At 46.0% G+C, this 17457-nt stretch overlaps 2 protein-coding genes across 7 annotated transcripts in view; one reads left to right on the top strand and one right to left on the bottom strand.

The window, feature by feature from the left end:
• Positions 1-6800, top strand: part of TSEN2 (tRNA splicing endonuclease subunit 2) — a 37379-nt gene extending 30579 nt beyond the window's left edge. For all 6 annotated transcript variants that reach the window (XM_040407373.1, XM_040407371.1, XM_040407374.1 and 3 more), the window contains exons 11-12: positions 5850-5939; positions 6715-6800. In XM_040407373.1, coding sequence (XP_040263307.1) covers positions 5850-5939; positions 6715-6774 — 150 coding nt within the window. In that variant the 3' untranslated portion in view covers positions 6775-6800. The remainder of the gene's footprint in view (positions 1-5849; positions 5940-6714) is intronic.
• A 2549-nt stretch (positions 6801-9349) lies between these two features.
• Positions 9350-12999, bottom strand: MKRN2OS (MKRN2 opposite strand). The gene is made up of 4 exons (XM_040407749.1): positions 12585-12999; positions 11370-11419; positions 9755-9917; positions 9350-9665 (listed from the first exon to the last, which is right to left on the bottom strand). Exons 1-4 carry the CDS (start codon positions 12830-12832, stop codon positions 9458-9460), a joined length of 669 nt encoding a protein of 222 aa, XP_040263683.1. The 5' UTR covers positions 12833-12999; the 3' UTR covers positions 9350-9457.
• Between the last annotated feature and the right edge of the window lie 4458 nt (positions 13000-17457).

Below are 17457 nucleotides of genomic sequence, written 5' to 3'. Positions count from 1 at the left end.
AAGAAGGACAGTGTGGTAAACAGAGGCATATAGAGGAGGACCGTAAGCTCCACAACAAGAGGAGAGAAGCCGTCTGACACCTATGGAAGGCTGCCTGAACTGGTAGCTAAAGAAAAAAATACCTAGGCCAAGGGGACAGCGACGGCGATGTCTGAAAACATGAAGGATGTGTAAAACCCATCAGACACGGTCAACCGCCACTGCGGAACAACTCTGCCTAAAGAGGAAGAGAATGTGGCTATCAGATGGAATGTACAAAACGGCCAGACAGGAACCAGAGATGTTATAAATACTGCGCCAGGAAGGGAGTGTGTACGTCTAATGCCACAAAGTCCCAGACAAAAACTGGTAACAGAACCCATACTACCAGCGCAGGCACTGCACAGCAGAAAGGGGGCATACGAGAACCCAATGGCTATGGAAACTGGCCAATCAGACAGAAACCGTAACTGGAGGAAGTGCACTACTCACCTTGCGGAAGGGGAGAACGGTTCAGTAGAGAACCAGTGTTAGTGGTGACAACAAGGACAATACAACCGCTCTACTCGGTGAGGGGAGCAATGCAGACAACTCACAGATGCAAACTGGATATGTGCATACCCAAACTCCCCAAGGAGGTAACGCTGTCACCGTAGCAGATGCTAGAGGTGATGCACTACATGTGAAGGGAACAAGGCGCCACAGAAATCAGTAGGTTATACCAGGTAGTCTGGAGGAGCTATATGTTTGGTTGGTGACTTGATCACCAGTAGTTAGAATGTATGTAAACAAAGTGGTAATGGTGATTTTAGGTTAAAACATAACTTTTAATATATACAAAATTAGAATATGTCCCTAGATGCTATGATGAAAGGTAAAGAAAAAGTGCATGATGGCACCAGGGATACAAGTGTGCTTGGTGCACGGCGGCACCTTTAAATGCAAAAAATAATAATAAATGGGTGCACGGCGGCACCTTAGATAACCAGTAGGTCCTACCGTTGTGGCCGTGGTCCTCTGGTCTCTGGAGATGTCCAACGCAAAGGGGTTTTGCTGTAGAGAAGAGCGAAGGGGGCCCGGCGGGGATATTTGGTGGGTGAGGGGTACCTAGACAGCCCTAAGCTAAGGGTGCTATCTCGCCCCTAACGTCCTAATACGGAGCACCCGTTCTGAAAAGAACGACCCCGTCCGGAACCTGGCCCTTTTTCTACTTGGCCCTATTGTGCCCTAGTGTAGCTAGTCCCTACACGCATGTTTCATTTATGCTATAAAACTCATCAGGGGAATATTAGGCACACATAGAGGGGCAATATAATCTAATGACATATAGTGTTGGTAACTTATGATCAGTGAACAACACATATGTCATATATAATTAGGATGAAAATATGACACAAATGATACTGAAGCGTATTGGCCTTTAGTGAAGGCTCTAATCAAGTATCAGGGCTGGGTACTTGCCTAAGATATAGAGACAAGATCGAGGGGGTTACCTGGAGATAGTCCGGTCCCTCTCTTGGAGCGCAGCGGCGTGTCCAGAGGCCGTGATGAAGCCTCAGGCTTCATCACGGCCTCTGGACACGCCGCTGCGCTCCAAGAGAGGGACCGGACTATCTCCAGGTAACCCCCTCGATCTTGTCTCTATATCTTAGGCAAGTACCCAGCCCTGATACTTGATTAGAGCCTTCACTAAAGGCCAATACGCTTCAGTATCATTTGTGTCATATTTTCATCCTAATTATATATGACATATGTGTTGTTCACTGATCATAAGTTACCAACACTATATGTCATTAGATTATATTGCCCCTCTATGTGTGCCTAATATTCCCCTGATGAGTTTTATAGCATAAATGAAACATGCGTGTAGGGACTAGCTACACTAGGGCACAATAGGGCCAAGTAGAAAAAGGGCCAGGTTCCGGACGGGGTCGTTCTTTTCAGAACGGGTGCTCCGTATTAGGACGTTAGGGGCGAGATAGCACCCTTAGCTTAGGGCTGTCTAGGTACCCCTCACCCACCAAATATCCCCGCCGGGCCCCCTTCGCTCTTCTCTACAGCAAAACCCCTTTGCGTTGGACATCTCCAGAGACCAGAGGACCACGGCCACAACGGTAGGACCTACTGGTTATCTAAGGTGCCGCCGTGCACCCATTTATTATTATTTTTTGCATTTAAAGGTGCCGCCGTGCACCAAGCACACTTGTATCCCTGGTGCCATCATGCACTTTTTCTTTACCTTTCATCATAGCATCTAGGGACATATTCTAATTTTGTATATATTAAAAGTTATGTTTTAACCTAAAATCACCATTACCACTTTGTTTACATAGGTTATACCAGGTACAGAAAACCGTACTAATGCTCACCAGAAGCGAGCCAACCCATCACCTGCAGCATGGCATAGGCATTTGACCGGTGCCATAAGGAATAAGTGTACCTATCGGACACCTCCTCAGGAACACCATACATTCCATGTCTGGTGGATCCACCACACCCAGGGATGGCAGAACATGAGCACAGTGCCAGCTGTGGGAGAAGGAAATGTAGACCCAAGCACAGCTACAATTAGCGGGAAGGTTCCACCCCTAGAAGAAGACATGTTTTGTATAAACCGCACAAAGCGCCAGGGTCGATACTCCACATGGAAGAAGGGGATGTGGTAAGAACCTCCGGTGCCGCGCCCACTGAAAGCCAGAACGCAGTAACTGTCGCCATTTGAAGGAAGAACGCAAACACTCCCCCTGGGAAGTGTTCACACAGCAGTAGCCACGGAACAGAAGTAGCTCAAAAAATCTACGGCCAGAGCAAAGACTGCCTCATAGGGGGAGGCCATACCAGCCCCCATGGCCTCTCCAGAGGAGAGACTCCGCCTGAAAATTAGGTGAAATAGCAGTAGCCAACATTAATTGTTGCTAGCGCAATACTACACCTGAGAAGGAAGAAAACTGGCAACCAGTGCAGACGTTTCACCTACTGAAGGAGTGGGGACGCCGAGCGTGCCAAGGAAAATCAACAAAAATGACACACAGCTCCAGTGCTATCAACCGGTATATAAATAAATATTTTCCCCAGCAACAGAAGTGCTGAGGCAAGGAAGCGGTTAAGTAGAAGGTTGGGGGCGGAGCTATGTTGACAGCTGGGGGAGAGAAGATATGGGCGTGAAGTTCCGCGCTCTGAGTGCACAGTCCCCGCCCCCAAATACTCTGGGAGAACACTGCATAGTAGGCTGCAGAGCCGGGGCCTCGCGTACAGGTGGGGCCGACCGGAAGAACTTCCAGCTGGGAGAGCGGTGTAGGGAGGGAGCAGGAGTTCCGAGTGGATCTTGCCCCCGAACAGAGGAGGCCGGGAACAGGCGTACTGATGCCCAGAGGGGAAAGCAGCGGGAATGCACCGCAGGGCATGGAGGAAGGTGAGGGGACTGGAGGTGGGACCGAGGGCCGGTGGGTCACCAGCTACAGGAACATGGCCAAGGTTTTGAAGAAAAAAACTATTTTCCTGTGTTCACTTAGAGAACACCGGAGAAGGGGACCCAGCAGGAGAAGGGTAACCCTTAGAACCCAGTAAAAGGAGGGGGGAGGCTGGGAAGGTAGGTAATCTACTTACCTAGATGGTTTCTGCCCACCCTGATTCCAGCAGTGTCACCTTCCCCAGTGTGCTGCCTCTTGGGGAGGGCGGCTACACTGGTAACAGGGGGGACTTTTGGAAGTAGCAGCAAGGTGACACTGTAGCTGGCGGGTAACAGAGGATTTGAGATCCACTGTTCCTCCTTGTCTTCCAGAGGTGGGGAACGAGCAGCGGGCTTGAGGACCCACTGCTCTCCCCCCCTCAAGTGTGGGAACAGGTAGAGCCCGCCTGTAGCCTGAAGCTGAAAAAATGAAAAAGAAAAAAGGAAAGATCTTTGGCAGACCTGCCTCCTACGGACACTAAGCTTAAACTGATTAGCTCAATGTCTGCAGGAGGGGTATAGCTGAGAGGAGGAGCCAACACTTTTTTGCTTAGTGTCTCCTCCTAGTGGCAGCAGCTATACCCATGGTCGATGATACGAGCGAAAAAAAATATTTTTTAGATATGGGGCAAAATTGTATAAAAAAAAAAGTAACTGCTTTCTGGTCTGTGTTCGAAACACAGGAAGGGTCAGAAGATGCACAATCACTGGCTGAGGCGGGTCAGTGATTGGCATGCATTAGAAGAAGCCACTAGCCATTAGTTGTGCCTGTATACACGTGGACTGTGGACGCCATGCAGTTTGATTCAATTTTATATCAAATCTACCTGGGTCTGTGGTCAAGTGAAGTCCGAGCTGAACACCAACAGTAAATATGTCGCCTTGTTAACATTTCTGCAAACTTGGCAGAAATATTTACATCAAGATTTATTGTTATTTGTTAGTAGTGAAACCAGATCCCAAAATGAATTAAGACCTTAGACCCCTGATCATGCCCGTAAAATTATATAGACACAGTGGAGATCAGACAGCTTTGGAGTTCCCATACCTACTAGTCGCTTTACCACAGACCACTTCGTAAGGATGCCAGACCACCGCATCCCTAGACAGATCTTCTATGGTGAGCTGTCCCAGGGTTAGCGATCGCATGGGGGGCAAAAGATACCTTAAAAGCCTCTCTCAAGTCCCTGGATATCAACATTACCTCGTACGAATCTCTGGCGCATGAACGTTACACATGCCGTTCCCTGATCCATCAGGATTGCCAGACATACGAATCCAGAAGGACAATCCTAGTACAGGAGAAGCATACACAGGGCTGCAAATGCCGAAACAAAAACACATATATTTGTCTGCTCAGCATGTAACAAAACATTTAATGCTAACATAGGCCTTATTATCGCTAATGGCCGAAGGTCTATCTATCAGATGTCAAGGTCCTCATCGAAAACGATGGACGAACAACAACAACAGTCACTATACCACATAACTGTGGGATTTGATTTATGGGTACCACTAAATTACGGTATGTCCCAGGCTAGGGGGTATTCACCAGTCTACAGCAGTTTTAAGCACTTTTTAAATGTCAATGGTTGCAATCACTATAGCAATTATGTGTCTTTACCAAGATGGCTGCTTTGATATTTCCAGGCTTCTACTATAATGGCCGCTACTCTACTTCCTGTTGGAACTGAGCCGGTTTCACATGTACCACAACGCATGAAAAAGTTCCATGGTGGAGCAGAAACGTCGCACTGATATGGACTAATAAACCTTCACTTGCCGTTCACCCGATTTTCGCTGGAGAGCTGCAACTCTCGTTTATTTAGAGTGAATAGATAGATAATAGATGGATGTATGGATAGATAGATATTGATATAGATACTGATAAATAGATATTGATATATTGATATATACTGCTAAATAGATAGATATTGATAGATAATAGATTATTATTTATTATTAAAGCCCCATTCATTCCATGACGCTGTACATATGAAAAGGGGTATAGATACATACTATAAAGAAAGTACAATAAGCATGAACAAGACAGACACTTCTATACTTCTATACTTCCCCCGGGTCCTCTCGCTGCATGAGGCCTGTGTGCTGGGTCCCTGGTGGTATACCGCTCCTGATGGCTCCCCTACTTTCACACATATTGGGGAGACACTGCACTCCTTCAGTGCATGTATGACAACCGATCTGGGGGGTCTACCAGTTGAGTACCCCAGGTTTATAGATTAGGCTGACTGTGTATCTGAATAGGCACAAGCTCCCCCAGCTATGAAGCTATTTTAGGAAATTGACACAGAATAAACATAAAAATGTATTCACTTGTGTTTTGACCTGAAACCCCTGGTCATGTGGGTGAGAACGTGCCTGTTTGCTGAGTGAAGTGGTAACCCGCATGTCTTCGCAGGAGCTGCTGATCTGTTATTTAATTAAACCCCCGGGCTTCACGGAAAAAGACATGAACACCCCTGAGTGTATAAAGAAGTTCAAAGTTCAGGCAAGTTTGGAGAGATGACTGAAACACCTTATTGCTGGCGGACCCACCTGTTCTGACCCACTGATTGCTAGAATGGGATTCCCCTGCCCCCTGTTCCTCCTCATTGTGGTTGTGCAGAATTGTATTGCTTTAAATCCCTGATTTTTTTTTTCAGGCTTAGGGTCCATTCACACGTTCGCAAAATGGGACACACATTGCCAGTGTCACTATTTTGCGGATCCGTAAAACACATACGGACGTGTGAATGGACCCTTAGTCAATCAGCAAGTGCTGCCATTTGCACTCCTATCTCTGTAATCACACGCATATAGGTAAGTCTGACGATCACTGAGTAGGACCGTCCTAATTGTCTGTCTAGCCGGAGGTTACCCCCAGCGATTACAGCTCATTTCCAGGTGTTTCTGAAGCTGGCGGTACAGCAATCCGCTAACAAAGGCAACCTCTTATTAAATGGAAGACATCGCCCTAGATTGGGGGAAGCCTTCCGTATCTGGTAGCATTACATGCTGCTCATTCAAACTGATGTATTGAAAATATTCACTAGAGTGGATTCTGGCTCACGTTCCTCCATGACTTCCATATGTCCTAATAGGGTATATGCACTGGGGTTTGAAGTGCTTGCGTAAGAATTCTTGCATGACCCCTTTAAGGCTTGTTTCATTCGGCTGCAGGAATTGGCGAGCCCCCCTCCCCCACAAACACTGTTATTGAATTAAATTAGTAGTCCAGTATGCCTTTAAAACTATCCTTCTAACTTCAGCTTTCTCTTTTGTAGGAAGTCATTGTGAACCGCTGGATCTCCTCCCGCGAGAGAATGGAACACGAGGAATTATAACATGACTTTTACAATAAAATGTTTACAAAACCTGCCTGGTGCTTTACTTGATAATGCCCAGCCATATGTCTTCAGAACCATAGGATCCGTAAAATAAGTTATGCGTTATTGGTATTGTAATGACACAAGCTCTAAATCAAATTTTGTCAGTTTATTCTGGGGTTCTCAAAGTTATTTTTATTGATGACCTTTCCTCGTATTAGGTCATCAATATCAGATCGGCGGGGGTCTAACTCTGAGCGCCCCTGGCGATCAGCTGGTTGAAGAGAAGGAGCATGCTGTGGCAGCACTGCCTTCTCTTCATTGGGAACAGGTGTAATTGCAAGCAGCCGTCCCATTCACTTCTATGGGTTGGCTCGTTCCCATTCAAGTGTATAAGAGAGAGCTGTCCCATGGAAGTGAATGGGAAGGAGTGGGATGTCACATGTTTGATACATTTGTATCATCCCTAAACCTTATGCCCAGTAAAGCCACTCCAGTTTTCCTACTCCACCTTCCTACTGGAGTGAGATTGCAATTTTTATTTAAATTTTTTACCTATTAAAAAAAAAGTCTCAATGATAAATCTGGAGTGAAAATCCTTAACATAGATAAAACCACGCCAACTTTCCCACCCATATTTCAAAACTGGAGTGAGGGGTATAAAAATGCAAAAAGACAGAAAAGGTTTTTGCGCAAGTGAGCCCAAAAAGTCACAAAAGCCCCATTTTGCAACTGAAGCTCGAATTCTGGAGTGAAGGCATTATGAATGAGTGCCAGTTTGATCCAAAATTTGTAGACACAGGGAAGGTACCAAGAAGGAGTTTTGTCATGAGGGGAATTCTTTGTCAGTTTTGTTGCTGTAATTTGCACCCAATTGATCAAGTGTCACATGATATTTGCTAAATTTGGTGCATCTTTAAGTATAAACCTCATGTCTTGAGACGATACTCCACTTTCTACACCGATCCTTTACTAGAATAAGATAGCAACAAATTTTTTAACTTTTTGAAGAGTCTCAGTTGATAAATCTGGCTTAGGCCTCTTTCACACTTGCGTTGTCCGGATCCGGCGTGTACTCCACTTGCCGGAATTACACGCCGGATCCGGAAAAACGCAAGTGTACTGAAAGCATTTGAAGACGGATCCGTCTTCAAAATGCGTTCAGTGTTACTATGGCACCCAGGACGCTATTAAAGTCCTGGTTGCCATAGTAGGAGCGGGGGAGCGGTATACTTACAGTCCGCACGGCTCCCGGGGCTCTCCAGAATGACGTCAGAGCGCCCCATGCGCATGGATGACGTGCCATGCGATCACGTGATCCATGCGCTTGGGGCGCCCTGACGTCACTCTGGAGCGCCCGGGGAGCCGCACGGACGGTAAGTATACTGCTCCCCCGCTCCCCACTACACTTTACCATGGCTGCCAGGACTTTAGCGTCCCGGCAGCCATGGTAACCATTCAGAAAAAGCTAAACGTCGGATCCGGCAATGCGCCGAAACGACGTTTAGCTTAAGGCCGGATCCGGATCAATGCCTTTCAATGGGCATTAATTCCGGATCCGGTCTTGCGGCAAGTCTTCAGGATTTTTGGCCGGAGCAAAAAGCGCAGCATGCTGCGGTATTTTCTCGGGCCAAAAAACGTTCCGTTCCGGAACTGAAGACATCCTGATGCACCCTGAACGGATTTCTCTCCATTCAGAATGCATTAGGATAAAACTGATCAGGATTCTTCCGGCATAGAGCCCCGACGACGGAACTCTATGCCGGAAGAAAAGAAAGCAAGTGTGAAAGAGCCCTTAAATCAGCTCAATGGTCTAACTACATCTACTTTGCCACCCACTGTGTGGTGTAAAAATGCAACATGTTGCAAAATCTTTGTGTAAAAAGTCAAATTTGCAAAGCCCATTTTTCTGCAAATTTTTGAAGCCAGAATTCTAGACTGCAAGGCTCGATAAGTTCTCAGTAAAAAATACAATTCAACAGCACTCTGCAAAACCAAATAAAGTACAAAAAAGTATTCTAATGCTAATGCTACGCTTATTATGTAAATTAGAGATGCTTGGCAAATACATTTTGTACAAAATTATTTGGGCCCGTCTGCCACACATCCAGGCGATCTCTGTAAGACGAGAACCTAACACTAAATTCTACCTGTTATGTGCCATGACGGCTACCATACAATTCAGGGAGTGTAGGTTCCACATGCATGCTGGGCCCACCTTAATTTTTGTCATCTTTGGTGCCAAAATGGCCTCCATTAAATCCAGGGAATGCAGGTACGAACATGCATGCCAAGCCCACTCCACACCTCTCCTGGTGCCAAATGGCTTCCAGTGAGTGAGGGAGAGCAGGCTAAGCTCCCTGAATTGTATGGTGGCCGTCATGGCACATAACAGGTAGAATTTAGTGTTAGGTTCCCGTCTTACAGAGATCGCCTTGACGTGTGGCAGACGGGCCCAAATAATTTTGTACAAAATGTATTTGCCAAGAATCTCAAATTTACTAAATAAGCGTAGCATTAGCATTAGAATACTTTTTTGTACTTTATTTGGTTTGCAGAGTGCTGTTGCATTGTATTTTTTACTTTTTGTTTTCAGCCACGGCAACGTGCCCCTGCGTATTGGGATGTGCTGACTGAGCTCCTTTTTTTTCTTTGCAGTTGATAAATTCTCCCCTAGACTTTTTACTTCTGGCCCACCCAACTAGAGTGTAGAGTGATCTACTATATAGTAATAATTTTTGGTGACCTCATGACACAGAGTGATGTACTTAGATGCTCGGCGGGTTCTTGGTAATACAAATTTTTCTGTAAATTCCTCCTTGGTAAATGTTCTCTTCTCTTGTAGATGTAGGAGACTGTTGATGAACGTTAAGGCATACGTGTAGCAGTTGTGGTCGTTTTCATCATATCTGTAAGAGATGTTTGTGATATTTAAAATGTGAAGCCTGGAGATGTAGAGGAAGGTCTAGAGGTCTATAGAGGAAGCTTGTAGATATACCTGTGAGGAAGCCATTCCTCATTGCAGGAGAACACTTCTAGATAGGAATCCCACTGGTGGATGAGGGCATATTGGTCTGGCGGCACTAATGGTATGCTCACACACTGTTCCCAGCCAGTAGCGTCTTTGTGGGAGCCGCTTTCATTGTAATGATGGATAATTCCTGGGGAAATAAACACATTTCATTGGAGTCTGTCAGCTGGGAACCACGCACAATGCCTTGTAGGGCTTCACTTAGCGATGTGTTTACTCATTCTGGAGAAAAAGTACTTTTAATCCACTTGTAAATAAGCAGTTTAGTGCACTGAGGGAAGACCCAAGCCACTCTGTGCACCCTTGATCTTCCACCTTCCTCTGCCAGCCCCACCAGAGCCAGACAAGACAGGGTCAGGCTCCTGCACAGACAATCAAGAAGGAGAGGGAGGGGCTGGAAGGGCAAGCAGGAGGAGCAAGGGTGCACTGAGTGGCTTGGGCACATCCTTAGTGCACTTAACTGCTCATTTGCATATGGATTAAAAGTACTTTTTCTGCAAAATGAAGCCTCAGATCTCTATGTGAAATATATAATTACATTCAGCTGAGCATTGTGCCTGGTTTATCGGTGAATTTCCTGGTGACAGACCCAGTAGATGGAGCCCATTAGATGGAGTGTTTCCTCATTCATTTAGCATTTTGGGTAAAAAGATATTCCAGTGAAAGGATCCGAAATGTCAAAGGTCACACTGTATGGGAGAGCAGGAAATGAGATTATGGTGTGTATTAGGCCAGGTGAACACTAGCACGTTCAATGCGAGTATCAGTGTGAGGTCCTGTTCTGACCTCCGCTCTTCTGCCAGGATCGCACAGCATTATAATGATTTATGAGGCTGTGTGTCCCTGTGAGACATGGAGTCTACTGAATTGACATCATGCTGTGCGCTCCCTTCAGAAGAGTGGAGATCAGAACGGGAACTCACACTGACACGCATTGAACTCGTCTGGATCTGGCCTTATAGGTTTGTCTAACGAAGACCTTTTACATGTTAAGATAATTAGAAAATTAAACATGGTTCAGATTTGCACCGTTAGGCTCTGCTCATGCGTCGTGATGTGAGCGTGTTCGGCATATAAACCGGACCTATCCATAGTGCCCCATGCACCTGGCATATGTCAGGCCGGTATGCACAGCCATACTGTTTTATTTCTTTGTTAATTTGCAGTCTGCTGAGCTTTCCTATACAAACAGATACAGTAAATATAAGTGTGCAGCACGGTACTCATTTTTTGTGAGGATCCTATAAGTGGCATTTGTTGCAGCCATTATGTTCATTGGCCGAGTTCACATGACGGATAGTCCGCACAGACAAGAAAATTGCTGCATTAACTGCTTTGGTCCAATTTTGCCCATTTAACTCATTGGATCTGTGGGGGAAAAAAGGACCGCACGCGGACGTCATCCATTTCCGTCCCGTTTCTAGCATCTGGAACATGAACGCGTTTTATATGTCTTGCCTGAATAAACCCTAAATGTTACCCATTGTCAACTTTCTTTTGTGCATTTACAACATTGTATTCCAATGAAGAGTTTGAGTAATAATCAAAGTTTGTTAATTGTGTTACATATAGCCTTCTTCACCTTTAGAACTGGTGATGCCAACGTGAAGATCTGAGCAGCCATCGTACTCCCTGGAGGAAACAATAAGATGCGCTGATCATTTGCATCATTAAAGGGGTTGTCCGGGCTTTTTAATATTAATGACCATGTATTATCCTCAATGGTAAAAAGCGCGGACAACCCCTTTTAAACTTAAATAATAGTACAGGAGATGTCATATAGCAAGACTACAAAGAAAGGTAAGTGGTCAGTGACTTCAGCATCAGAATGATAGGATTGTGTTAAAGGGCCTCTGTCAGCAGATTTGTACCTATGACACTGACTGACCTGTTACATGTGCACTTGGCCGCTGAAGGCATCTGTGTTTGTCCCATGTTCATATGTGTACACATTACTGGGAAAAATTGCTGCGCCCTCTTCACTTGGATTGACAGGGCCAGGCCGTGTAAACGTGATCATGCCTGCCTGGCCCTATCAAATTGCATTGGACGTGGCAGTTGCAGTGGGGGACACAGCGCTGGAACGGAGGGGTATTTTAGGAAAAAAAAAGTCCTTGCATCTGTAGGGGGCTGCCCTATCTGGTAAGCATACCCGTTTCTAACACACAAACCCATGAAAGGTCCTCTTTAAATAAAATTTGTGAAAGAATAGTGACTCTTTGACATGACCACAACTTGCCAGTCATGGGGAGAGTGGGACCACAAGTCACAGTGGACTCATCTCCCCTCGCAACGTGGCCGTGCGCTGAGAGCTTTGCGCTGTCAATACTGATAAGGTACTAAATATTAGCCCGCTGAAATCAGTAGAGGTAACAGCTAGTGTCCAGCGAACTTGTGTTTTAAGTTTGGCGTCTAAAGTTCGGGTTATCGAAGAATCCCGTTATGGATTCTGCTACCAATGACCATAACGGAATTTACAATCCATAACGGGATTCTTCAAAAACCCGAAGCCGAACTTTAGACGCCGAACTTAAAACACAAGTTCGCTCAACACTAGTAACAGGTTCCCTTCAAAGAATCCTTCTGTATTACTTTATAATGTAGAAAGTAAACACGGTCGGTGTTTCATCCATGAAGATATCGGTGAAGGGTCTGTGTGTCTATCCCCTCCGTGTGTCTATGCTTTCCGTGCCCTGCAAGGCTGAAAAGGGGATTTTCATAGCAACTCCTCCCGACGGTCAGTCTAGTGGGTTAATGAGTGGAGCTGTAGATCACGGCTTAGTAATGATTAACTTACCCTAAAAAGCCGCCTTTTGTTGGTCTCAGTACAAAAGAGCATTTTTCCCTGTGTGCATTAACAAAAGGGCAGGGGATGCTGACAGGAGCCTGCTCCAGCTGCCAGGAGCTCACCGCATTTTGCCCACAGACCGGGCACTGCTGAGGGACAGCGCTGCTGTAGATATCTCGATCGCAGTGAGTGAATTTGACCAGGCAGGGGGCCAGAGGCGGCAGCTCAGCTTCTTCCTGCTCTCTCAACATGGCCATAGCAGATGTCTGTCACCTGAAACAGGAAGAGGCGCAACACCTGAGCTGACCTCGGTGTCACCTGGAGGAGATACATGGCCGTGACAACACTGCTGTTCCAGCCAAAATCCCCCTCCCCGTTTGCAGATTCCAACCTTTTTACAATTCAAGACTTGCAACTTTTTTCATTCAAGGTATCCTGTAATACAAAGATTGTAACTTTTGCCGCTGACACATTTCAGGTCCACTGAATCAGGTGCATTGTTTGGTTCAGTGTATGCGGCAGCAACTGCCCCAGATGACGATCCTGCTAGCCCATGATGAAAATGGCGCACAGTAATTGCACCCCTGCACTGCCTCCTAGTTTCATGTTTCACAATAGGCTTACGCAGCCGTGTGCGACTGTAACCTCTGCAATCCCATCCTACTTGTATGCCACTTGCAGATATCCACATTAGAATGCATAATGTGTGTGCACTTAAACCATTGCAGCCATGGCCTTTGTAAGGGCTCATGCCCATATGTGTGCCCCGTGCCCGTATTGCGGCCTACATACAGCCATTGACTTGAATGGGTCCGCAATCCACAAGATACGGAGCTGTGTGGAGGCACGGATCGGATGCCCATAGAAGCACTACTAAGCACTAATGTGACTCCGCACTGCAAAAAAAAAAAAAAAAGTCCTATTTTTTGGCGGTGGGGACCGTCTCTTGTGGATCACAGTCCCATTTAAATGAATCGGTCCAAAAACAGCGTGCATACGAACGGTCCCATGCTTTGCGGACCGCAGTTTGCGGTCCAAAACATGGGGCACACATGTTTGTGGGCATGAGCCCTAAGAGGGTATTTTGGTTCTCCATCATCCTGTTTGATTTTGCCCCATTGATGTGCTGTCATTTTGGTACTCAGTTGTCTTGCCCCTTTTGTGCTAATGTTTAGCAAGTCGGAGACGTCACTGGCTATCGGAAAACGTTTCCTGGCTGCTAGTGTGCAGGAGGGGCCCTTTAACCCCTTAGTGACCGCCAATATGCCTTTTTACAGCTGTTTTTATGGCAGGTTAGGGTACTTTCACACTTGCGTTTTTCTTTTCCGGCACTGAGTTCCGTCCTAGGGGCTCTATACCGGAAAATAACTGATCAGTTTTATCCCCATGCATTCTGAATGGAGAGCAATCCGTTCAGGATGTCTTCAGTTCAGTCACTGAACGGCGTTTTGGACAGAGGAAATACTGCAGCATGCTGCGGTATTATCTCCATCCAAAATTCGGGATCAGTTGCCGAAATGTATTAGTGCCGGATCCGTCCTTCCGGCGCAGACCGGTAAAAATGTGAAATGGATGACATGCGGAGAGACGGATCCGTCTACAAATGCTGTCCGTTTGCATGCAGATTGCCGGATCCGGCAGGCAGCTCCGACGACGGAACTGCTTGCCGGATCACTCTGCCGCAAGTGTGAAAGTAGCCTTAGGCTACATGCACACGACCGTATGTGTTTTGCGGCCCGCAATTTGCGGATCCGCAAAAAAAACAGATGACGTTCCGTATGGCATCCATTTTTTTTGCGGATCCATTGTAATAATGCCTATCCTTGACCGCAAACTAGAAAAAAATAGGACATTCACTATTTTTTTTTGCGGAGCAACGGAACGGACATACTGATGTGGACAGCACACGGTGTGCTGTCCGCGTTTTTTGCGGACCCATTGAAATGAATGGGTCCGCATCCTATCAGCAAAAAAACGGATCAGACACGGAAACAAAATACGGTCGTGTGCATGAGGCCTTAGTCTAAGCGCTGCATGAGTGTCCCATGCAGCGTAGAGCAACCACAGCATCTACAGGGTTAAGTGACCCATACGTCACAATCCCCCCATCAATCAGACAGTATATTTGCTCTCTGATTATCAAATATGGGAAGTCTTTTTTTCCAGAAAATGGGCGCTCTAGAACATTGATTCATTGATGCCACAACCCAGAAATCTACCAGGTTCTGGATCATGGCATCCTAAGTTGCATCAAACACAGATGCAGACAAACATCAGTAAAGCTTACATTTACACTGTGCCTATCCTGTCTATTCTGGATCTTTAGCGTAAAGGATGCCGACCGCTTCTCTAGAGATACCTGTTACAAGCTACAGTAATAGCAATTATCACTACAGAGGAATATCTAATATATTTCTGACAGATGGAAAAGATTTCTGACAGTCAGAAAATACACTTTCTCTCTCTGACGGTCGACAGAAACAATCATTTTCAATTCGTTTTACAAAACAAACCAGTACGACAAATCAGGGCAAACTGGGCTCCTGCATAGGGCTGCACCAGGGAAAGCACTGAAATGCTTCCTCTTAAGGCTAAATGCACACGATCAGGATTTGCGTGCGGAAAAAAATCCGCACCGTAGGTCATGTACATTGTATTCTATGAGAATTTGAAATTCTCATGCACAAGATGCAGGTTTTTTCCGCGCGGATTTTGACCTACGGTGCGGATTTTTTAAATCTGCAGCAGGTCAATTTATTTTATTTTTCCTGACCGGATTTTCTTCATTCACTTAGTAAAATCAGCATCAAATCTGCACGCAAATCCGCACCAATTGATGCAGATTGACCGCACAGATTTGACTGCGAACACCTGCGGATTTCAGTGCGTATTCATCGCACCTGAATGTGCATGTACTCTTAGGCTAGGTCTACACGACGACATTTGTCCCGCGACAATTTTTATAATGGCAGTCTATGGTGTCGCACTGCAACATGCGACATGCTGCGACGCGACAGTCACAGAAAACTCCATCTCAAATGGATTTTCTGCGACTGTTGCGTCGCAGCATGTCGCATGTTGCAGTGCGACACCATAGACTGCCATTATAAAAATTGACGCGCGACATTGGTGCAACAAAATGTTGCAGTGTAGTTGTGCCCTATCTCGCGCGACAAATGTCATCGTGTAGCCTTAGAGGTCATTCAGTTACACCTGTTCACACATGAGGGCAATGCATAATATTTGCTGCATTGTATTTTAACCCTTTCAGGCCCAGAGTTATTATTTTTTTTTTTTGGGCGTTTTCGTTTTGCGCTCCCTGCCTTCCCAGAGCCATAACTTTTTTATTTGTCTGTTCACATAGCCATATGAGGGCTTGTTTTTTGCGGGACAAGTTGTACTTTCCAACGCCACCATTTAATATTGCATATGATTTAGTGGGAAGCGGGAAAAAAATTCCAAATGGGAATGATACTAGTCGTGATACTAGTCGTGATACTAGTGATACTAGCCAGTGATACTAGTCGTGACGCCACTGGGCCTGCGGTAAAGAGTGAGAAGGTCGCGGCGCTGCTAGAGCGCCGCTGCCTTCTCAAACAGCTGATCGGCGGCAGGTCCCAGGTGTCAGACTCCCTCCGATCAGATGCTGATGATCTATCCAGAGGATAGATCATCAGTTTAAACAAAGTGCAGAAGCCCTTTAAGTGAATGAGGCTGAGCTGAGATACCAAGCACAGCCTCTATACAATGTACGGCACTGTGCTTGGAAAGCTGAGAGAAGGCCGCAGCGCTACTCGGATATCAGACCCCCACCTATCGGATACAGATTACCTATATATATTATCAAGGCAGCGGCTCAGCTTTTCCTAGGCCATGTAGTGGCACGTTCATTAGTCATGTGGCTTAGGTCACATGACTAATGAACGTGCCATCACATGGCCTAGGAAAAGCTGAGCCGCTGCCTTCTCAAATATCTGTTCAGTGGGGGTCTGACACCCGGGACCTCCACCGATTAGCTGTTTGAGAAGTGTCCTGGGTGTTGGACCTCCACCAATCAGACCCTGATGACTTATCCAGGGGATAGGTCATCAATACAAAACACTCTCGAAAAACCCATTTAAAGAGGACCTTTCACACTGAGCTTTTTTTTCTCCCTGTGACGCTCTCCGCTGCGACTGGACAGCTCACTGCCAGGGAGAAGGAGACGCCCCCTGAGAAACACCGCCGTCTCCTCCTCCCTGTACCGATGCTATGAATTTACATACCAGGCGGGCAAACGGAAAAGCAAATACAGGAAATAGTAAGCCCTGTAATATGCCCTACACTACCCGCGAGTTATATTATAATGTCCGAACCCGTGAAAGGGCCTCTTTAACCCATCAGATGCCACAGTCAATAGTGATTGCAGCATCTGGCTTACATTCGGAGCCCCCACAGCAAAATTGAAGGGCTCCAATTGGTTGTCATGAGAAAGTTCCCAGGTCTGTCATAGCTGAATGCCTGAAAAGCTGAGCATGAGGAACGCTTCTCAGACAGGCAGTGAAAATCCCATAGACTGCAACAGAATGCTAAATAGATTCCCATAGATCACATGTTCAAGTTCAAAACCATGTGAAAAGAACAAAAATAATAAAAAATCAAATCACCCCATATAAAAATAGACATAACAGGCATTGCTGCCTCCAAAAATGTCTAAACTAATAAAAATATGTTTCCTCTGTGGTGTATATCCAAGCTCTTGGAAGGAAAAACGAGAAGCAAACTAGGCCGTGTCCCGAAAGGGTTAATGTTTGTCATGTTTTGAGTTAGTAATGTGGGCCGGAACTAAGGCACGGCTTTCTCTGTTTCTCGCCGGAAGAACCTTTGTGCTGCACCGCTATTC

The sequence above is a fragment of the Bufo bufo genome, chromosome 9 (assembly GCF_905171765.1).
Source record: "Bufo bufo chromosome 9, aBufBuf1.1, whole genome shotgun sequence".
Classification (NCBI taxonomy): Eukaryota; Metazoa; Chordata; class Amphibia; order Anura; family Bufonidae; genus Bufo; species Bufo bufo.
The sequence above is the reverse complement of the archived record's forward strand: the minus strand, read 5'-3'. Positions and strand labels throughout refer to the sequence as shown.

Coding starts and splice junctions, on each gene's coding strand:
- MKRN2OS (XM_040407749.1), bottom strand. CDS start 12,832: ATGGCCATGTTGAGAGAGCAGGAAGAAGCTGAGCTGCCGCCTCTGGCC. Junction 11,420..12,584: donor ACAAAAGGCGGCTTTTTAGG/GTAAGTTAATCA, acceptor TGTTTCCTCCAG/GGAGTACGATGGCTGCTCAG. Junction 9,666..9,754: donor GAGGAATGGCTTCCTCACAG/GTATATCTACAA, acceptor CATCTCTTACAG/ATATGATGAAAACGACCACA.